At 42.7% G+C, this 23,199-nt stretch overlaps 1 protein-coding gene across 2 annotated transcripts in view; it reads right to left on the reverse strand.

The window, feature by feature from the left end:
• Positions 1 to 7,542: 7,542 nt before the first annotated feature.
• Positions 7,543 to 23,199, reverse strand: part of GABRR1 (gamma-aminobutyric acid type A receptor subunit rho1) — a 40,471-nt gene continuing 24,814 nt past the window's right edge. For both annotated transcript variants that reach the window (XM_024248677.2, XM_009242083.3), the window contains 5 exons: positions 19,716 to 19,798; positions 15,344 to 15,484; positions 11,939 to 12,091; positions 10,325 to 10,521; positions 7,543 to 9,101 (listed from right to left, as the gene is read on the reverse strand). In XM_024248677.2, the coding sequence (XP_024104445.1) occupies positions 8,808 to 9,101; positions 10,325 to 10,521; positions 11,939 to 12,091; positions 15,344 to 15,484; positions 19,716 to 19,798 (868 nt within the window). In that variant the 3' untranslated portion in view covers positions 7,543 to 8,807. The remainder of the gene's footprint in view (positions 9,102 to 10,324; positions 10,522 to 11,938; positions 12,092 to 15,343; positions 15,485 to 19,715; positions 19,799 to 23,199) is intronic.

Raw genomic sequence — 23,199 nt, forward strand, 5'->3', positions numbered from 1 at the left:
TCAGCCTCCTGAGTAGCTGGGACTATAGGCATGTGCCCAGCTAATTTTTAAACTTTTTGTAGAGATGGGGTCTCAAACTCTTGGGCTCAAGTGATCCTGCTGCCTTGGCCTCCCAAAAGACTAGGATTAGGGCATGAGCCACTGTGCCCAGCCTTAGACTGGCTTTCAAAATAGAGCCCAAATCTGTTCTTTTTAAAAGAGATTAATATGTAAGATTAGTTTTTGTTAGTTCAATAGATCAAAGCACCTAACCACCTTAAAAGAGAAACCTCAGAAATACAAAATAGAGAAGATTATCAGGTCAGGGTCTTAAGTGGACAATAATCAACTTGTTGAGGTCAGAGAGAGTAGACATTGCCTCCCTGGATGAACAATCGCATTTGGAAGTTTGAATTTTTTTTCTGTTTGTTGTGTTGTTGGTCACTGACAATATATTTAGCTCAAGAGAATGGAAAAGAGTTAAAAACTTGTATCTTTTCCATTTGCGTTTATTTAAGATGAACCAAAGCTTCTAAATTGACTCACTGTTATTGCCTGAAATGATAAGGATTCAGGATTAACAGTAGCCTCATGGCATGTCATCTGGTCTGGCACTTTCTTTGAAGAAAGATCATGTGTTAGAGTACGGAACCTTAAAGAGTTTAATTAGAAGCTGAATAAAAATCCTTGAGTATAAATAGTTAAGAGTTTGCTCATTGGGCTGGGCACGGTGGCTCACGCTTGTAATCTGGCACTTTGGGAGGCCAAGGTGGGTGGATCACCTGAGGTCAGGAGTTCGAGACCAACCTGGCCAACATGGTGAAACCCTGTTTCTACTAAAAAAATACAAAAATTAGCCGGATGTGGTGGTGGGCACCTGTAATCTCAGCTACTCAGGAGGCTGAGGCAGGAGAATTGCTGGAATCCGGGTGGCAGAGGTTGCAGTGAGCCGAGAACACACCATTGCACCCCAGCCTGGGCCAACAACAGTTGAGATTCTGTCTCGAATGAATGAATGAATGAAAGTTTCCTCATTGCCTGAGAGCAATGAGGATAGGATGCCAGGAAGAAGTGAACTCAGATGCAGTTGAAACCTAATGCTTTAAACTAATATCCAAGTCCCGTTATCTCTGAACGTGTGTGGCGGTAAATGATTGTTGAGCCATGACGTTTCTTCAGATATGGAGCAGTTACTCACAGCACCTATTTGGTGTGCTTGCCATAGTTTTTGAAGGCTTATAGGTGGGTTGTGTGTTCTTTAAGAAAAAAGGTCCCTTGTAAAAATATATAAGAATAGTTTATAGTAGAAAATCCAGGCTGGGTGTGGTGGCTCATGCCTGTAATCCCAGAACTTTGGGAGGCCAAGGTGGGTGGATCACCTGAGGTAGGAGTTTGAGACCAGCTTGGCCAACATGGTGAAACCCTGTCTCTACTAAAAATACAAAAATTAGCCGGGCGTGGTAGTGCAGTAGTCCCAGCTACTCAGGAGGCTGAGGCAGGAGAATCTCTTGAACCTGGGAGCCAGAGGTTGCAGTGAGCCAAGATTGTGCCAGTGCACTCCAGCCTGAGCAACAGAGCGAGACTCCATCTCAAAAAGAAAAAAGAAAATCCCAGGCAGAAAGAGATTACAACCATGATTAAGCATTTTCTCCAAGCAGATTTGAGTCTATGCTTCCCAGCTTCTGATGTTGCCACTACCCCCCACCTACCCTCTGCTACTTTCCTTTTTTATAATGTTTCTTATTTTTTGTTTGTTTATTTTGAGAAAGGGTCTCACTAGGTCACCCGGGCTGGAGTGTTGTGGCGTAATCAGGGCTCAGTGCAGCTTCAACCTCCTGGGCTCAAGTGATCCTGCCACCTCAGCCTCTGGAGTAGCTGGGGCTCCAGGTGTGCACCACCACGCCTGGCTAATTTTTAAAAAAAATTTGTAGAGATGGGGATCTTACTATATTGCCCAGGCTGGTCTTGAACTCCTGGGCTCAAGCAGTCCTCCTGCCTCAGCCTCCCAAAGTGCTGGGATTTCAGATGTGAGTCACTGTTCCTGGCCCCCTCTGCACTTTCTAAATTCTCCTGGCCTAAAGTTCCACTGATGATGATGAGCCCTGGAATTTTGAGGTCAATAATCCTGTAGCTGAATGTCAGAGAAGTCTAATTTTTTTAACAGAATAATTTTAATAATATAATTACATCATTTAAATCAAGTAGCTGATAATGTAATCGCCCAATAGGTTCTCCTTGCCCACTGCCCAGATAGAGCTGATTTATCAAGATGGGAGTTGCAATAGAGAAAGAGTTTAATTTACACAGAGCTAGGCTAAACGGGTGAACAGAGATTTAATACTCAAATTAGTCTCCCTGAAAATCTGGAGACTGGGGTTTTTTAAGGCTAATTTGGCAGGTTGGGGGTCAGGGTGGTGAGTGCTGATTGGTCAGGTCGGAGATGCAATCACAGTGGGGCCCGAGTGGGTTCTTGCTGAATTCTGTTCCTGTGTGGGATCACAGAGCTGGTTGGGCCAGATTATGGGTCTGGGTGGCTCCAGCTGGTGCATCAGAATGGGGCTCTGAAGAATACCTCAAGCACTGATCTTAGGTTTTGCTATAGTGATGTTATCCCTAGGAACAGTTAGGGAGGTTCAGGATCTTGTGGCCTCTGGTTACAATGACTCCTAAACCATAATTTCTAATCTTGTGGCTAATTTGTTAGTCTTAACAAAGGCAGCCTGGTCCTCAGGCAAGAAGGGGGTTTGTTTGGGAACGGGTTGTTATCTTTGTTTCAAAGTTAAACTCCCAAAGTTGTTTCAAAGTTCCTCCCAAAGTTAGTCAGGCCTACACCCAGGAATGAACAAGGGCAGTTTGGAGGTTAGAAGCAAGATGGAGTCAGTCAGGTCAGATCTCTTTCACTGTCATAATTTTCTCACTTATAATTCTTGCAAACATGGTTTCAATAATACAATCCAGGGAAGTGGGACTTTTTTTTTAGATTCAGAGGGTACATATTCTTGTTACATGGGTATTACATGTAACATGCATACATGTATACATGCAATACATAGTACCTACAATGTCCAATGGACGTTATATCCAATAGGTAATTTTTCAACTCTCATCCTCCTCCCTCCCCACCCCCCTTTTGGAGTTCCCAGAATCTATTGTCTCATCTTTATGTCCATGTGTACCTTTTGTTTAGCTCCTACTTATAAGTGAGAACATGAGATACTTATTTTCGGTTTATGTCTTCTGTTTCTGTGAGGATAATGGCCTCCAGCTCCATCCATGTTGCTGCAAAGGACATGATTTCATTCTTTTTTATGGCTGTGAGAAGTCCAATCTTATGAATAAAGCAATAGTCCAGCAAGAAGTAAAGTACTATATTGCTTAGAAAGGGCAGCTGTCTGAAATCTTTCCAGTGAGCCCCAGCTGCACTTCATTTTATTTCCTGCCCATGACATTCCCCTGTATTCTATTTCTTTCTAAAGCTAGTTTGAGTGGGTTACTGTTCATACAATCAAATATCACTAAGGTACAGTTTAATACCTTTTCCTGATTTTTTTAAGTCTTAAAAAGCTAGGGACCTAGAGTTGTACTACTGTAATATAATAAAGAAAATTGATCTCAAATCAACCTCATTCTATATGCTCATTGTTAATGTAAGGAAATAGTCTGTGATAGGAATATAAGGAGTATTCATCACAATATTATTTCTTTCAATACTAGGGGAAAGATTGAATTGTATATCCATAGTATGGAATTATTATAATGGCTGCAAAATGTGGAGTTTTTAGTAAAAAGATAATGCTGTGTTTTGGAAAAGAAAAAAATTAATCTTTTCCACCTTCTAAAACTTGGTGAACTTTAGAGGTTACCCCACTGCCAAAAAAGGAAAAAAAGTCAACACTTAAATCCTAGGTAACTCAGATTCATACTCCATCAGAATTAAAAAAAAAATTAACTGAGCTTTGTGGTAGAGGAATATTTTTTAAAAATATTCCTGAACAAACATTTCTTCCTGTTTTGAAGAGGCAGTTGTGTTCTTTGAAGCTAGGCTTCTGCCGGGCACAGTGGCTTATGCCTATAATCCCAGCACTTTGGGAGGCCAAGGCAGGCGGATCATCTGAGGTCAGGAGTTTGAGACCAGCCTGGCCAACATGGTGAAACCCCATCTATATCAAAAAAAACAAAAATTAGCTGGGCATGGTGGTGTGCACCTATAATCTCAGCTACTCAGGAGGCTGAGGCAGGAGAATCGCTTGAACCTGGGAGGTGGAGGTTGCAGTGAGCCAAGATGGCACCACTGCACTCCAGCCTGGGTGACAGAACAAGACTCTGTCTCAAGAAAAATAAAAGTTAAAAATTAGGAGAAAAAAAAAAAAAAAAGCTTGGTGTTTGAAGGTGCAGACCCTAGGGGGATAGTTTAACAGTTTCTTTGAGATCAATAGATCAGCTATAGCTCTTAACACAGTGCTTAGCACATATAATAAACGCTCAATATGGAATAAGTTGTCAAATGCGTAGATGCAACACTCATCACTTTCTATGAATGACAAAGGTGTATGGATATGAGAACCTGGTTTAGAGCTTTGCTAACTTGAATGTGTATATGAATCACCTGGGGATCTTGTTAAACTACAGGTTTTAGTTGAGTGGGTCTGGGATAGGGCCTGAGAGTCTGCTTCACTGATATGTTCCAAGGTAATGCCAGTGCCGCTCTGGGGATACTATGAGTTACAAGAACCTAATTGTAATTATCTCAATTAAAAATAGGTGCATTGAGGCTGGGCGTGGTGGCTCATGCCTGTAATCCCAGCACTTTGGGAGGCCGAGGCGGGTGGATCACCTGAGGTCAGGAGTTCAAGACCAGGCTGGCCAACACGGCGAAACCCCATCTCTACTAAAAATACAAAAGTTAGCCAGGCACAGTGGCAGGTGCCTGTAATCCCAGCTACTTGGGAGGCTGAGGCAGGAGATTCACTTGAACCCAGGAGGCAGAGGTTGCAGTGAGCTGAGATCATGCCACCGCACGCCAGCCTGGGTGACAGAGCAAAACTCTGTCTAAAAAAAAAAGGCCAGGCAAGGTGGCTCATGCCTGTAATCCCAGCACCTTGGGAGGCTGAGGTGGATGGATCACTTGAGGTCAGGAGTTCAAGACCAGCCTGGCCAACATGGTGAAACCCCATCTCTACTAAAAAATAACAAAAAAAATTAGCCAGCCATAGCGGTGTGTGCCTGTAATCCCAGCTACTCGGGAGGCTGAGGCAGGAGAATTGCTTGAGCCTGGGAGGTGGAGGTTGCAGTGAGCCGAGATTGCGCCACTGCACTCCAGTCTGGACAACAAGAGTGAAACTCGGCCTCAAAAAAAAAGAGTCTTTCACTTATTAACCATGTTATCTGCATGTTATTCCATCAGCCTCTCTCGGCCTTTAGAATTTCCTCATTCAGGTTCAAATGAAACAGAATGTGAAAGTATTTTTTGTAAAACTGGATTTACAAATGTGAGGTTTCATTGTCACTGAAATATAAGCCATTTTTTATTCTAAGATTTAGCATCACCACCCTTCCCTATAAAGTATCAATTATGAAAGCAACTAAACAATATTGAAACTCCAGTTCTCTACTGCCTATAATCCTTCCGCACATCTGGATGATGCCTACATTCTATCACAGTGATAAAAATCCTTCAGAATCCTACAGCGCCTTCTGAACTACCAGGCAGAGAATACATTATGTTTGATATAGTTTTAGTCAAATACATTTTAACTCTTTAAAAATTAATTATTCAAGCCAGGCACAGTGGCCGAGGCAGAGAAAGACTGCTTGAGATCAGGAGTTTGCTTGAGACCAGACTGGGCAACATAGTGAGATCTTGTCTCTATAAAAAATTTTTAAAATTAAGAAAAATATTCAATATGGCCACATGGTATCTGCCCATTAACCAGACAATATTATTAACCACATCTTCCTATTCATGCCAGCAAAATGTATTAAGTACTATAGATGCTCAGACACATTATGTGATTTTCTCCAAAATTATCCTTCAAAAAAGAGGGAGTTGCTTTATATTTGGGTCCTTACGAAGTCATACTACAGAGCTCTCTGTCAATTACATAACTTTGACAGAAAAGTAATGCCTTAAGAAAACACATTAGCATGGAAATTATTCAATTAATACTAGTTTTAGATACTCATCATGGTCACCGGGAATTGCCAGAAAAGATAGCAAAGACATTTAATATGAATTTAATCACTGATTCCTCACAATCACTGTGTGACTGTCAATGTAAATAAGTCTTTAAATTTTAACTTTAAAAAACAATGCTGCATGTGTTGTGTTGCAAAAATCAAGAATAAACATCTAAAAGATGCATTAGATATACTATTAAGCAAATTGATAATTTCCATTGGCATCTGTTATTGAATGAATTGTGTCTCCCTATGGGCCCCAAATTCATATATTGAAGCCCTAATTCCCAACATAGCTGTATTTGAAGATAGGCCTTTACAAAGGTAATTAAGGTTAAATCAGGTCATTGGCATGGGCCCTATTCCAATATGACCACTGTCTTTATAAGAAGAAGAAATTAGGACACACACATTACCGAGGAAAGACCATGTGGAGACACAGTGGAAAGATGGCCATCTACAAGCCAGGGAGAGAATCTTCCAGGGAAACCAAGCCTGCCAACACCTTGGTCTTGGACTTCAGCCTCCAAAACTGTGAGAAAATAAATTTCTGTTGTTTAAGCCATCCAGTCTGTGGTACTTCGCTATCGCAACTTTAGCACACTAATAAGAGTATCCCATAGGTTGCTTCAAATGGTGGAGTATCCCAAACAAATAGATGGAAGTTCAGATGGTGTGCCCTGGATACATTCCAGCTCACTCACAGTGGCCCTAGTGATCATGAGGAAGAAGACAGCAGCAAAGATGTTTGTAAAGAGTTTGATTGCAATTGTTCTATAAAATTATCATGGAAAAAACCAGTGTTTTTAAAATAACATTTTTAAATATCAAAAGTTAACATTTAGGGGTCAGGCACGACGGCTCATGCCCTTTTCCCCAGCACTTTAGGAGGCTGAGGTGGGAGGACTGATTAAGCTCAGGAGTTTGAGACCAGCCTGGGCAATATAATGAGACCTTGTCTCTACAAAAACTTAAAAAAATTAGCTGAGTGTGGTGGAGCATCCCTGTAGCCCGAGCTACGCAGGAGGCTGAGGTGGGAGAATCACTTGAGCCTGGGAGGTAGAGGTTGCAGTGAGCTGAGATGGCACCACTGCACTACAGCCTGGGTGACAGAGTGAGACCCTGTCTCAAAAAAGTAAAATGAGAATACAAAATTTAAATAGTTAACATTTAACTATTTCATCTAAATCCCTTTAAGTTTATTCAAGCTTGCCAAAAAACTTTCTTTTGGTGAGTTTTCATTGGAGATAATGGGAGATTACATTGTAATTAGGGTTTATGCAAATAGGTTTTTTCAAATTAGAATATAGTCCTGCATATGTAGAAATATCATAATATTTAGTATTGGTGATGAGTCAAATTAACTTTGAAATGAAAATGACATTATTGTGTATATAATTCACTTTATTAAAGTGAGTTTCAAATAAAACAAATGCTGTTTGGGTAAGTTTGGTGGGGGTTGATCTATATAGTAGATATATAATATAAATAACTGTTTTTAAATGATACATCAAATTAGAACTCTCTCCTTTACCCCATGCCCTGACATCAGTTGCCATTGGGCCATCCTTCTGCCTGGTATCTGGGCTGTGTGGTCTAGGTGATGGCAGTTTTCTGGTCCATAGAAAATGCTGGTATTTCAAGTATAAATGCAGATGTCCAGTGATGTCTTCCCATTTATTTTGCTTTCTGATGTTCTTTTTCTCTTAAGAAACCATGTGAGTATTTCTCATTCTAATGAGTTACAAGTAGTCCCAAATTATGTATTTCCTTGAAATGTTTATGCAGAAGCAATCATTCTCTATCCAAGTTCCTCAGTGAAGATATCACTTCACTGAGAAAGGACTTCTCTTTGAACAAGGACATGCTCCAAGAAGAACATACATGAAGTGGTGATTATATAAAATAGGGAACATTTAAACACAAATTTTCTAGCCTAGTTACCTCTATGACACAACAGACAAAATGCATGTGTGTACTCTTATCTTCAAAGTTTCCCTACCAGGGAAAATTTCACCAAAATCAGAAGCAATTGCGCCAATCTAAAGAGCTTTTCTTGTGAAGGGGTAAAACCTGTGAACCACAGCATATAAAGAAAAATAATGTGAATATTATCATTGCCTTTTATTAAAATAAACATGCGGAGGTGGAGTTGCATACAAAATAGGTAATAGGTTATAAACTGAAGCATGAGTTTCTGTCAAAGTGAGGATTTAGGTGCATGTGAATTTCATGCAAATGGCCTTTAGGTGCTTCCAAGTCCACCTAGCCTGAAGAATGCAATGACACTCGAGGAAAATAAATTATTCATGTGAATAGCATCAAGGGTCTAATGGGTGGAACTAAATGTGCCCACAACACTGGTAGTGTGCTTTTCCAGGGGATCTGGGTAACAACTAACATCAGTCGCTACAGTGTCGTATTCCTGCAGCACCTAATATAATACTGTGTATTCAACAGATGGTTAATAAGTGCAAATTAAACCAGTAAGTGTCTTGTCAATGTAGCTTTGGAAAGCTGCAGAAGGGATAGTGAAAACATGGGTGGGTCCTGGGATTTTTTTTTAACCATATCCTTAAATACTTTTTCATTATACAGTTATTTCTGTAGTGCATGCCATGGAAATGTGAAATTTATAGAATTACAAGCATCTAGGAGAAAATAGACCAGTATATTAAATTGAATAAAATGTATGCCGCTGGAAAGATGATCCTGGAGTATTTATCAATGGCGTGGGTGTCGATTCTCATGCTCACGTAGCTGCTTCTCTGACTTTTCCTCTGTGGGGAGCTCCTCTCTGAGGCCAGGGTCAGCTGCACCATCATCCTGTCGGGCTTCTCTCCATTCTCTGGCATGTAGTTGTCCAGGTCGTTCACCTCCCCATCACTGTAGTTGCCGTCCAGCATCACAGTGCGGGGCGGAGGTAATCCGCTGGTGCAGGGAAGCTGCAAACACAGTAAACACACGTTGGGGTGTGAGCTCAGCATCATCTCTCAGAAGCCCTTCAAAAGGAACTGCATAGTGGAGGGGTGTTGCCTGGTTTCTGGTATTCCCAGTTTGGGAAAAGGGTAGGTATCCTGTTTTTGTTTTTGTTTTTTTTTGGGGGGGGGACTTGAGTTTTGCTCATCGCCCAGGCTGGAGTGCAATGGCACGATCAATCTCAGCTCACTGCAACCTCTGCCTCTGGGGTTCAAGTGATTCTCCTGCCTTAGCCTCCCAAGTAGCTAGGATTACAGATGCACACCACCACACCAGGCTAATTGTTTTATTTTTAGTAGAGACGAGGTTTCATCATGTTGGCCAGACTGGTCTCAAACTCCTGATCTCAGGTGATCCACCTGCCTCGGCCTCCCAAAGTGCTGGGATTACAGGCGTGAGCCACTGCACCCGGCCTGGTATCCATTTTTGCTGATCTAAAATCTACATACTGACTCTTAGAAAATATCACAATGCCATACCAAAGACCAACAAGAATGCTCATGATTCATAGATCACCCTGTTCTCCATGAGATCATAAGCTGTTATGAGCCCTTGATAAAAATGTTTACAGATCACATAATTACAAGTGTGTGCATTAACATATGCATTTGTCATGGGGATGGGGATTGGCATTGTGGGGATAGATTACTGTAACATGGTTAGAGTTTGCTGGGGGAGATAACAATTGAGCTGCACACTGGAGGAGGAAAGCAGAGTCAGGTGAGAGGAAAGATAACCTGGGAAAAGGTGGAGGATGCATATGAGGTTACACATGAAGGAAGATTTCCTAGAATGAGAAATGTTCTTCCCTGGACAGTTCTTTTATTACACCTTTATGTTCATAAATAATTTGTTCCACTATGTTAAATCGTCATTCATTTTTCTCCTGGGATTCCCTCACTAAACTATGAACATCACCAAGATGTTCCCTAACACTTAACTAAGACCTGGTCCAAGTATGTGGTAGGTGCAAAATAAATGTTTCAATGAATGAAAGATGTCACCCAAAGTAAATTTCACAATGACTTGAAATACACCAATTTGTTTGCTCTTCACAACAACCCTGTGAAGTAGGCACAGGAGAGGGTATCATGACCTTGCTTTACAGAGAAGGTCTGCCCTGCCTGAGGTTCCAGAGCTAGATCAAGCTCCATCCTGACCAGACACTATAAGTGCATGGTAAAGTCACCTTCTCCCGCAGCTTCTGTTCCTTCCTCTCCTGCACAGTGGTCAGGTAGTTGACGGCCGCGTACTCCAGCACCGAGAGGAACACGAACACAAAGCTGACCCAGAGGTAGATGTCCACGGCCTTGATGTAGGAGACGCGTGGCATGGAAGCGTTCACGCCCGTGATGATGGTGGACATGGTTAGCACCGTTGTGATACCTGCAAACAAAAGAATGAGAAACAAGTGTTTGCTTGTCTTTCACCAAACACGGGATGGTTTCATGCCTCTGCTCATTAGCCCCTGCTGCTCCCTCAACCTAGAATGTCTCCATCCCTGCTCCACTGTCTAGCAAACACCTACACATCTTTCAAGATTTAGCTTTTCATGAAGCTTTTCCTGTTCCTCTCCCCCTGCTTCCCTACCCTTTCACCCCTCTGCATACCCTGTGTATTCATTGTAGCATCTGTGTTACTATTCTTCTGCAAAGAACCCTAGACATTTTGGCATTAAAACATTTATTTCAATTCAATTTTTACAAAATAAGAGGTTGCATATATGGACAGGTATATACGTTTCTTATAACTACTGCTCCATCAAGGGGAAAAGGCCCATGGGGTTTATTTTAATATCATGTCGTGGCTCTTGGTGTGCAGTCCTGTTGTCCTGGGCCTGTGTCGACAGCTGTCAGGGCACCCCCAGCAGCCACCACCATGCTGGACCTAGCTGCCCATTCAGCATTGTCCACTTGAGGACTTATGGGTCAATTTCACCAAGGATGACAACGTTAACTTCATTTATGGGAATCAGATTTTAAAACTAGAGTGTTTATCTATTTAGCACAGTAACTGTTCAGGCTATGGAACAACTGTTAGAGGACAAGGCATCTGTCCATGGAAATTTGCCCAGGATTTCAAATTAAGCTCAGGACATTTGTTTGGCAAACATCAAATCACTGGGGATTGGGGTCATCTTAAGGGCCAGCTCCAATCCAGTTTCACTAAAACCTGGCGGGTCGCATTCTCCCCTGCAGCCCCTGAACTGTCTGAGCAATGGTGGTGTGTCTAAATGGGTATAATCTTTAAGGTGAGAAAAAGAGCTGATGGCAAATAGCCGTAAGCGGAATGCTTATAGAGAAGGGATTCTCAGACTTGAGGACACAGAATAATTACTGGGAGAGCTTGTTAAAAATGCAGGTTCCTGGTCCTCCCTCAGAGACTCTCATTCTATAGATGCAGATGAGACCCAGGACCCTTCATTTTTAACAGTTTCCCACAGAGATTCTATCACAAAGATCCCTTGAGCTACCATTTGAGAAACACTGTTGTAGGATATGATTCATTTTGCAAGTGAGCAAAGAAGGCACCTAAAGACCAGGCTCACCCACTCTGGAACACGGCTTCGACAAGACTAAAGGTGGGCTGTTTGGATGGGCACCTGCAGAGTCCTGGAAAGCATTTTGTTACATAGATTCCTAATTACAGGATTTTAACTATAAATAAATAACTCTTGAGTTTTTCCAAGTCATAACGCCAAAAGGGATATCGAATCAATTTGAAAAGAATGGTTTTATCTGGAAGGAATTGTTAATACCTATATTTGCAGATGCTTGGAATATGCACTTGAGATATTCCTTACCTAAGGGGACTCTGGCAGGCACGGCTCTGCGGTCGATCCAGAAGGACACCCAGGACAGCATGACCATCAGGGTAGCAGGGAAATAAGTTTGGAGCAAGAAGAAGAAGATGTGGCGACGCAATGTGAAATTAATGTACAGACGGTTGTACCAGCCTGGGGGACACAGGAATAAAAGACAGTACACATCATGGCTCCTTCATAAAACACATTTTATTCAGGAAATCGTTAAGTGCCTTAGACACTCCAATGGACTCTTACCATGTCTTTATAAGGTGAAAGTGAGAGAAATCATGGAACAAAGTGATTATATAGTAACACATACCACCTCGGTGAATCTATCTCAAGAAACCTTTGGCCGTTGTCCTATTTACAAAGGGAATCCCTTGAAAAGATCATTTAAACTTTTTTCTTTTTTTAAGACAGGGTATCACTCTGTCACCAGGCTGGAGTGCAGTGGTGCAATCTTGGCTCACAGCAGCCTCGAACTCCTGGGTGCAAGCAATCCTCCCACCTCAGCCTCCCAAGTAGCTGGTACCACTACACCCAGCTGATTTTTAAATTTTTTTGGTAGAGACTGCGTCTTGCTATGTTCACCAGGCTGGTCTCGAACTCCTGGCTTCAAGTGATCCACCCACTTCAGCCTCCCAAAATGCTGAGATTACAGGTATGAACTACCATCATGCCTGGGTCATCTAAACTCCTGTTACTCTCATTACCTGGTCTAGGGTTCAGCAACCTCATCATCACCTGGGAGCTTGTTATAAATGAAGGTACCTGGGCCCCACCCCAAACCTACTTAATTGGATGTCCATTTAACAATATTCTCGGCTGGGCATGGTGGCTTATGCCTGTAATCCTAGCACTTTGGGAGGCCAAGGCAGGAGGATCGCTTGAGCTCAGAAGTTCAAGGTTACAGTGAGCTATGATCGCCCACTGCACTCCAGCCTGAGCCACAGAGTGAGACCCTTTCTCTATTAGGAAAAAAAAAAAACACATATATATATATTATAAAATATTATATATATATTATTTGTTCATAGTTCATATGTACTTCAAAGTTTGAGAAGCACTGATTTAAACAATCTCCTTAGATTTCTTTATGGGGAGAAATGTGCTTTAAGTTAAAAAAGAAAGTTAAACACAACATTGTATTTAGGAACACAGTGAACAATCACAGGTCCAGCTACATTTTAGCTCTTCTTTTGTGTCCTTACAAGGAAAACATATACATGGAGGAGTCGAAGAGAAAGGGAGGATGATGGAAAAAACAAAAAAAAAGGAAAAGGCCTTATATGTGTGAGATGCCCAGGACTAAAAATAAAATGGATGGGGACTTGGCAATATGAACTTGGAAACTTGGCACCCTGGGTCATTATAATGCATGGGACATGCCTCTGGTTACCAGCAAGCTACTGCAGAGGGACTGTCAGAATGCTGAGGGTCAAAAGAACAGCTTTCCTCCAAGGAACCAATACTTTGGGGTGATGGATACAGGAGATAATATGTGCTGGGTTGCAGTGCTATGTTGGTGCTCCCTCTTACAGATTAGAAAGACCATGGGGTACTTAAAAAGAATGTGCTTCCCTGTGCAGTCAATGGCGCAAGTTCTAGCCATAGAAACTGCATGAAGATTTGAGCGAAATCATCCTGAAAGGTAACTGGTCAAAAAAGAGGCACGAAGCACAATTCACAATTGCAAAGATATGGAATCAACCTAAGTGCCCATCAACAGATGAATGGATATGAATGATTATGGTATATATACACCATGGAATACCAACTCTTCCATAAAAAAAAAAAAAAGATGAAATAATGTCTTTTGCAGTAACTCGGATGGAACTGGAGGCCATTATTCTAGGTGAAATAACTCAGGAATTGAAAAGCAGATACCACATGTTCTCACTTAAAAGTGGGAGCTAAGCTATGGGAACACAAAGGCATACAGAGTGGTATAGTGGACACTGGAGGCTCAGAAGTGGGGAAGCTGGGAGGAGAGTGAGGGATGAAAAACTACCCATTGGGTACAATGTACAACCACTCAGGCGACAGATGTACTAAAATCCTAGACTTCAGCTGGGCGCGGTGGTTCATGCCTATAATCCCAGCACTTCGGGAGGCCGAGGTGGGTGAATCATTTGAGGTCAAGAGTTCAAGACCAGCCTGGCCAGCACGGTGAAACCCCATCTCTACTAAAAGTACAAAAATTAGCCAGCCGTGGTGGTGGGTGCCTGTAATCCCAGCTACTCGGGAGGCTGAGGCAGGAGAATTGCTTGAACCCAGGAGGCAGAGGTTGCAGTGAGCCCAGACCTGGCCATTGCACTCCAGCCTGGGCAACAGAGTGAGACTCCGTCTCAAAAAAAAAAAATTCCCAGACTTCACCACTATACAATTCATCGATGTAATCAAAACCCACTTGTAATCCTATTTTTTTTTTTAAGGCAAGAAATGAAGCAAGTTAACCTCAGCTATTTAGCGCAGGCAAGCTCCCAGGAGAAAGATCAAAGAGCATGCCCCCAGGCAACAGGAGGGGGTGAGCCTGTCCCAACCCTTGGTTCAAAAAGGAACAACTGGGTCCACAGGGGACTGACCAGTGGTTCCTGCACTGAGACTTAGAAGAGAGTCACCAGGAGGGGCTGTGCAAGCAGCATAGCAAGAGCAGACTGGTCAAGAGTGGAGCGACCCCACGGGGCTGGCTGGAGCAGGGAGAACGTAAATTGAAAACAGCAGACCTGAATTGTATTTCTTTCCTGCTGTCAAGGAGGGGGCTCGGATCAGCATATCACGGCTGAGATGCCAGTTTCTAAGCTGGCAATGCGATTGTCTCAAATAAACCCACTCACGTGGCTTACGTTTTAAGTTCTTACTAATTTTTTTAGGTTATTACTCTGATGCATTGGTAGTATCAAAAAAATCACTTCCACCCACTGCTTGCTACCTACTAGACTTCACTTAGGATTTCTGTCTTTAGTTTCTTTTCTTTTCTTTTTTTTTTTTTTTTTGAGGCAGGGTCTCACTCTGTCACCCAGGCTGGAGTGCAGTGGTGTGATCTCGGCTCACCGTAACCTCCGACTCCAGGGCTCAAGGGATCTCCCACCTCAGCCTTCCAGGTAGCTGGGACTACAGGCGTGTGCCACCACACTTGGCTAATTTTTGTATTTTTAGTAGACACGGGGTTTTGCCATGTTGGCCAGGCTTGTCTTGAACTCCTAAGCTCAAGCAATCCATCCACCTTGGCCTCCCAAAGTGCTGGGACATGAGCCACTGCACCCAGCCTCTGTCTTTAGTTTCAAATATAAGTGACACTGCTCACTTGACAACTAATTCAAACCTTTCCTATAATAGAGGGTGAACCTTGGAGACCAAGCTGAAGCCTGCCCTGACTCTCAGCCCTCACTCTACACTTACCTGTGCTGCTGTAGAAAGCCAGTTTGGTGGTGGTGTGGAATTCTTGAATGAGGAACTGAGAGAGTGAGATCCGTTCGTCTGTCTTTAAGGAGTCGTTGCCCTTTTTCCAGTACAGCATGAGGTCATCTTCTGTATAGGCATCTGAAAAGACAGGGGCCAGCATCAGACACAAGGTGGTGGCAAGACAGGATGATCTGTGGGGCTATGTAGATGCTGTGTCCTGACCTCCCACACCGACTACTGGGATTGTGATATGATAGTTTGAAAAACAAACCACAGTCTAAACAAAGCAAAACAATATCCAAAAAGACAAATCTAATTATCTCCACTCTTCCAAAAGTCATCAGAGCAAAGTTCTCAAGCCCAAATGCTCATAATTCCTGCAAAAGGGTTCACCTTGCAATTCAGCCTGCCATTTATTAGGTTAAATCAAATGAAATTCTATTTTTGTAGGTTAGACATGGTTAAATATTGGCAAAATTTCACATGGCTCAGCCTTATAAATGGAGAGTAATTTAGCCTTTTCCTTTCTTCTTTCAAAGTGTGGCGACTCATCAATTGATGGCAAGTACCTGTAAACACTATCAGGTAATAAAGGCTGCATTTTAGCAAGAAAAGATCCATAAAGAGACGGGAGTGGAACAAGTCCCTTCTCTGTAGGACTCCAGTTACTCCTACTCAGGGTAAAGTCGAAGTGAATCCATGATCATCATCATCCTTTCTGGTGCTACCATTTCCCCTTCCCTCACCTGCTTCCGGTGAACTCCAAGTGAACAAACCTACCTCCAGTCTGAGCATAATTGAGGAGAAGCCTCATGGCACTGCCAGTCTAGCCTGTTCATGTGTAAACAGTTCCTTCCAGGGGTCCCTGGGACTATTTTATTTCTGTTTTCTAACACTTGACCTGTGTGATGGTCAGTTTCATGTGTCACCCTGGCTTGGTTATGGTATCCAATTATACAATCAAATACTAATCTGTAAAAGTGTTTTGTAGATGTGATTAATATCTACAACCACTGGACTTTAAAGGGGATTTTCCTGGATAATCTGGGTGGGCCTGATTCCATCAGGTAAAAGGCCTTAGGAGCAGAGCTGAGGCTTCCTGGAAGAAGAAATCCCACCTGTGGCCTGCGGCATCTGCTCCTGCCCCAGAGTGCCCCTCCTGCACTCCTGATGGCCCGCCCTGCAGATGTGGGACTCTTAGCCAGCCCCCACAATCCTGCTAGCCACTTCCTTGCGATAAGTCTCTACTCTGTATATCCTACTGGTTCTATTTATTTGGTGGAGCCATGACCGATACAACCTGAAAAAAGGCTACATTCCAGATGGAGGCAGAAGCTGTCCAGGCATAGTGGGGAAAACTAAGTTCTGGAGACAATGAACTCAGTATTTCAGTCTGGCTCTGCCACCGAGCTCTGTCCCTCCTTTGTATAATGATAATAACCTGCTCTTCAGGGTCTTGTGAGGGTTGAATGACAAGTCAGAGGTAAAGCCACTGTGCAATAAGTAGCCACTCCCTTGGTCCTGGGTTTTATTACACCCTTTCCCCACATTCAGTGCCCTACGCAGCTGTCCCTTTGGCCCCAGCGGTGTGTGATGTCAACATCCCTGCACTCCTTGGTCCCAGATGCGTTGGAGCCAGGGGACACCTGATCCACTGCTACAAGCCCAGGCTGGCTGATAAAGTGCCCTGGACCAGTGAGAACCCTCACTAGGGCTTTGACACTGCAGGGAGTGCCAGCGTTCAGGAGGAGTGCAGGAGTCACAGGGGTGTCCACTGCGCTGTGAGAGAAAGTGTTTGGGCAGGGAGGAGAATGGAGCGGATATGTAGAGGGACAGAGATGCATGCGGATCATTTTATACTGCCTCAGCCTGGCTCTTCCTGTGGCCTGGTTTCTGGGGTGTGTGTGTGAGTTTGTGTGTGTGTGTGTGTGTTGTGTTATGTTAAAATACACATAACATAAAATTTACCATCTTAACCCTTCTTTAGTGTAACTTCAGTGGTATTTCACTACATTCTTAGTGTTGTATTTATGATGCATGATAAATATAATGAAAATTATACTACATGAAAATTACTACATAAATTAAACCATTCTTATGGTAGGATATATCATTTGCCAATGTATATTCTCCCATTCGTGGGTTGCATTTACTCTGTTGATAATGTTTTGATGCACAGCATTTTAAAATTTTCATGTAGTATTTATGTTGTACTACATTACTACATAAATACAACCATTATGATGGTCATACCACCATCCATCTCCGGAACCCTTTTCATCTTCCCAAACTGAAGCTCCATACCCATTTAACAATAACGCCTCATCCCTGTTTCCCCTCTTCCCAGCCTCTGGCAACCACCATTCTACTTTCTGTCTCTATAATTTTGACTACGCTAAGTACCTCTTAAAAGTGACATCATACAGTATTTGTCTTTTGTGATTGGCTGATTTCACTTAGCATACTGCCCTCAAGTTTCATTCATGCTGTAGCATGTATCAGAAATCCTTGTTTTTTAAGGCTGAACACTCTTCCACTGTATGCAGATACTACATTCTGTGTATCCATTCATCCGTTGTTAGACACTTGGGTTGTTTTCATGTTTTAGCAATTGTGAATAAAACTGCTATAAATATGAGTATACAAGTACCTTTTCAAGACCCTGCTTTCAATTCTTTTGGTTATTTACCCAGAAATGGATTTGCTGGATCATATGTTTTTAATTTTTTTTTTTTTTTTTTTTTTTTTTTTAGAGACAGGTGTCTTGCTTTCTCACCTAGGCTGGACTGCAGTGGTGCAATCATAGCTCACTGCAGCCTCAGGCTCTTGGGCTCAAGTGATTCTCCTGCCTCAGCCTCCCGAGTAACTGGGACCACAGGTGCCAGCCACCATGCCCGGCATATTTTTGTATTTTTTGTAGAGACAGGGTCTTGCTATGTTGCCCAGAATGGTCTTCAACTTCTGGGCTCAAGTGATCCTCTTACCCCGGCCACCCACAGTGCTGGGATTACAGGTGTGAGCAACCGTGCCCAGCCATTGTTTTAATTTTTTGAGGAGCTGTTTTCCCCAGTGGCTGCACCATTATACATTACTACCCACAAAGGATAAGGGTTCGAATTTGTTCACATCCTCCCCAGAATTGTTTTCTGTTTTGTTGACAGTATTTATCCCAGTTAGTGTAACTCATTGTAGTTTTGGTTTGCATTTTCCTAATGATTAGTGATGTTGAACATCTTTTCATGTGCTTCTTGGCCATTTGTGTACCTTCTTTGGAGAAATGTCTATTCAAGTCTTTTGTCCATTGTTTTAAGCAGATTGTTTTGTTGTTGTTGTTGAGTTTTAGCTGTTCTCTTTATATTCTGGATATCAATCCTTTATCAGATAGATGATTTGTCAATATATTCTCCCATTTGTGGGTCGCCTTTTTACTCTGTTGATAATGTTGATGCACAAAATTGACAATTTTCATGTAGTCCAATTTGCATATTTTTTCTTTTGTTGACTGCATCTGTGGTGTCATAGCGCCTGGTTTTCAGCTTTTCCAGGACGTCTGTGTGTGTGCAAGCTTCCTGAAATCCCTTGTTGTGCCTGAGCGTCTCAACCAACACACGAACTCACAGTGGCAGTTCCCTACAGCAACTGTTGTCAAACTTGTTTTGGCCAGGAAATCCTTTCTTCAGCAGAAATTACATTTAGAAGAGCAATAAGCTCTCTGGATGAACTCGTGTGTGTGTGTGTGTGTGTGTGTGTGTGTGTGTGTTGGGCAAAGGGCTTGGAAGGAGACCCACATTCACTTAGTCCTCTACTTCCCTTCCCCAAGCAATTACCCTGATTCAAAAGAACAAAGTTTAAAACCATTGCCACAGGGCATTAAAAAGATCAGTTATGGCAATGAAGGTTTTAGTTTCAAATTTGTTCCTGATATTTAAAATTACCCTAGACCTAGCTTCAATCTAACACATTACTTTAAAAGTATAGTCATGAAGGCCGGGCGTGATGGCTCACGCCTGTAATCCCAGCAGGTGGATCACGAGGTCAGGCGTTCAAGACCAGCCTGGCCAACATAGTGAAACCCTGTCTCTACTAAAAGTACAAAAAATTAGCCAGGCATGGTGGTAGGTGCCTGTAATCCCAGCTACTCGGGAGGCTGAGGCAGGAGAATTGCTTGAACCTGGGAGGCAGAAGTTGCAGTGAGCAGAGACTGCACCACTGCATTCCAGCCCAGGCGACAGTGTGAGACTCCGTCTCAAAAAAAAAAAAAAAAGTCTACTCATGAATAAGGAACACACACTGTTCCTGCAGCTGAGAGTTAGAGGTGTTGAGAATTATCAGGAGCTGTGTGCTGATGCCTGGGGACAAGTCTACTCACAGCTTTCAATTTCAAGAGAGCACGTTTGCGTGTCCAAGGGAAATCGGCTGAAGTCCATATTGCACATTGCAGTTACTGTAACCCTAGGGCCAAAAAGACAAAATTGATTTATTCAGAGCCTGCAAAAGACAAGTGCAAAATGATAAAACAAACAGAAAAGGCCTCTGCTTCCTTCCAATATGATAAATGCCTCTTCTCATACTTCATAAGCAATGTGTCAGGGTTTAGATAAGTAGCTTATGAGTGATACCCTCACTGGAGTACACTTAGGCATTTATGTTTAACCCAAGGGTCAGTGTGAGGCAAATAGAATGTCTCTACTAACTCTTATCACATTCAAGCATTTTAAAGAAGCAATGGTCTCAATCAATATAATAATGTGAAATAAAAACTTACATGATGTGGTTTCTTGAAAGAAGCCCTAGGACCATATATTGTTCTCCTGGTTCAGATAAATTCCAGTTCTTTTGTTCTTTTATTGATTTTATTGATATTCAATAACGTATACAATACGGTGTACACTTACCCCAGTTGCCAAGCTTGGCACTTTTTCTTTAACAATGTTGATATTTTTATATTGATAATAGTATCTACTAGTGGACATATGTGTTATTAGTGGATAATTCCTTGGAGATCAAGGTAATGGAAAAACACTGAAAGGTCTTATTGTGTTAACAGGCTTGCTGTTATTGAGTGGCATGAGTGATTTTATTTCAGAGTTTACACTGGGAAAGAGTAATTTGCTGGCATTGAGTGATTTTATTTCAGAGTTTACACTGGGAAAGAGGCTTCTGCATCAAAAGCCAAACACATACAGATCATTCTTCATAGTGAAAAGCCTCCTATCCAGTGGTGAATTTCACAGCAGGACATGATTAACATTTGTTCACTGGTGCTGAATGCACTCCGTTTCCTTCGACCATGCAATATTTCCTACGCAAAAGTTGTCGAAATTATATGAATAATTCATGGTAAAAAAAAATCACTTTTAATTTAAATGGAAATTTCAAGGAAAAGAGCATTCTTGAAATGGAATTTTTCAAATATTTGCCTCATTTTTTCCCACTGCTTTGAGGGTGGAATGGTTGTATTCTATCTATGAGGCTTTTTTGATTGCCAGCAGTTGGGTGGTCGTATGTCTCCTGGAAATCCTGATAAACAGGGAATGTTAGAGTGCAGGGGTCGAGGTGGGGTCAGGCTGGCAGCTGACTCGGATGCCTAATGGGTGGGTTTCCATTTCTATGGGTACATCATTGCATAACGATGCCCAATGGCATCATCAACATGAAATAAGCTAAGAACTAACTTCGGGGACACTTGGAGCTAACTTTAGGGACATGGAATGCCCAATGAAGGAAATGTTTGCTATGAACAGGGGGACTGAATACTCCTTCTCTTTCTGTTAGTTGGTACAGGAACAGCTGTTTTCAGAATTACAGACATCATCAGAATGGGTCTTCCCACCCTGAGTTGATGCTTCTCTCCATATAACTCATACATAAAACAACCATTTGTGATGTAATCAAAGCCCATGTTTATTCTTGTTTCTACAAGTCCCTTTAAATTGATTCATTGGAGGGGCTCTTCCCTGCCCTGGATGGAAGCTTGGCAGGTCCTGTGGCTCTTCTGCTCACTCTCATGTAATAGTCAAAACCCTCTTAAGTCACAAACCACACCTTAATTCAGAAATTAAGAGTTTTGGTCTGAGGTATTCATCAGCTTCAAAGTTCATTCAAATGAAGACTTGTACTGTCCCTCCTCAGCTAAGATAAAAAGTTAGCATCTGACGGGCATAGCGGCGTGTGCCTGTAGTCCCAGCTACTCAGGAGGCTGAGGCAGGAGAACTGCTTGAACCTGGGAGGCGGAGGTTGCAGTGAGCTGAGATCGCACTACTGCACTCCAGCCTGGGCAACAGAGTGAGACTCCCTCGAGAAAAAAAAAAAGAAAAAAAAAGTTGGCATTTGAGTGGTCAGTTTCTGCCCATCTCCAATCTCCTCCTGCACAGGTGGAAGTACAAGGAGACAGGGAGGTGGACGCAGGGCAGTTCTGTGGCTGGGAGGCTTCCTGCTCTCTGGGCCTGCTACCTGGTGGAAGCTGATACTTTCTTTCCTGGCTTCCACACTCCCACGACTGGGCACCTCCACACTGCAGGTTTCCATTCTCCAGCTCTTGGTTCACCCACCGTCCTCTCCACATACACTCACAGATAAGTATAGGCTGATCTCACTATGGCAAAAACTTCTGGCTCTGCCCTCAGGGTGGTCAGACAGCTCTTCTCTCCCATCTAACTGCACAGTGTCCCAAACTGCAGGCACACACACACCAAGCTTTTTGAGAGGTCCCAGTGAAGGCCCACTCACAGCATGCCCACAATGCTCTCCCGAGAAAATTTCACAAATCTTTCCTTTCTCCCGCTGTCATTGACTCCTCTTCTTCTTCTGCTTCTTTTTTTTTTTTTCTTTTTTGAGACAGTCTCGCTCTGTCGCCCAGGCTGGAGTGCAGTGGTGCGATCTCAACTCACTGCAACCTTCACCTCCCTGGTTCAAATGATTCTCCTGCCTCAGCCTCTTGAGTAGCTGGGACTACAGACATGTGCCACCCTGCCCGGCTAAGTTTTGTATTTTTAGTAGAGATGGGGTTTCGCCATATTGGCCAGGTTGGTCTTGAACTCCTGCCTTCAGATGATCCACCTGCTTCAGCCTTCCAAAGGGCTGGGATTACAGGCCTGAGCCACCACGCCCGGCCTCATTGACTCTTGTATATCTTGAAGTTGACTAGGGATTCAAAAGTCATGGAATTGGTTTTTCAATATTACCTTAGTAAAATCTACCAAGCATAACAGAGTATCTCACTTGTGGATTTCAGTTTTCATTGTATGGTGGTGCCTAGGAAACTGTTCTAATCATCCTGTTATCTGTGGCTCCCTGCTCCTCCACCCACTGCACTGCTGCATTCCTCATTTGTGTCCTAAGCATTGGGTTCTGTGCCTGTCTCCTCCACTAGCCTGCAGTCCCAGGAAGGACAGTGACCTCTATTCCTGTCTTTCTGTCCCCAGAGCTTGATCTAGAATCTGGCATGGCTTTCATTCGTATAACTCCACAGGCCACTGTGGCACCCAGGATGCTGTTAATAAGAATCTGTTGAAGTAATCAATGAATGAATGAAGTGAGGAGATGGTAAATTGGATGTATTTTAGGAGCTGGCCAGTGGCTGACAGAGCTGACATGTTTTCCTTAAAATAATTTCAAAGCAGTGATCTTCAGAAACTTAGATCTCTTTTTTTTTTTTTCATTTAAATCAAACAAACTCATAACTTTATTTGCAATGAGAAATCAACTCATCTGCTTTTAGGCACAGAGGGAAAGGAGGTGTTTTTCTGGTGGTTGAGGCTTACTGAGGATTTTTATTCTGAACATACAAAAGATTTTCTACTCCCTTCTTGCACTCACATCCAGTGGTGCACTGGACTAGACTTCTACAGGCT

This window comes from Pongo abelii, chromosome 5 (genome assembly GCF_028885655.2).
Source record: "Pongo abelii isolate AG06213 chromosome 5, NHGRI_mPonAbe1-v2.0_pri, whole genome shotgun sequence".
Taxonomy (NCBI): domain Eukaryota; kingdom Metazoa; phylum Chordata; class Mammalia; order Primates; family Hominidae; genus Pongo; species Pongo abelii.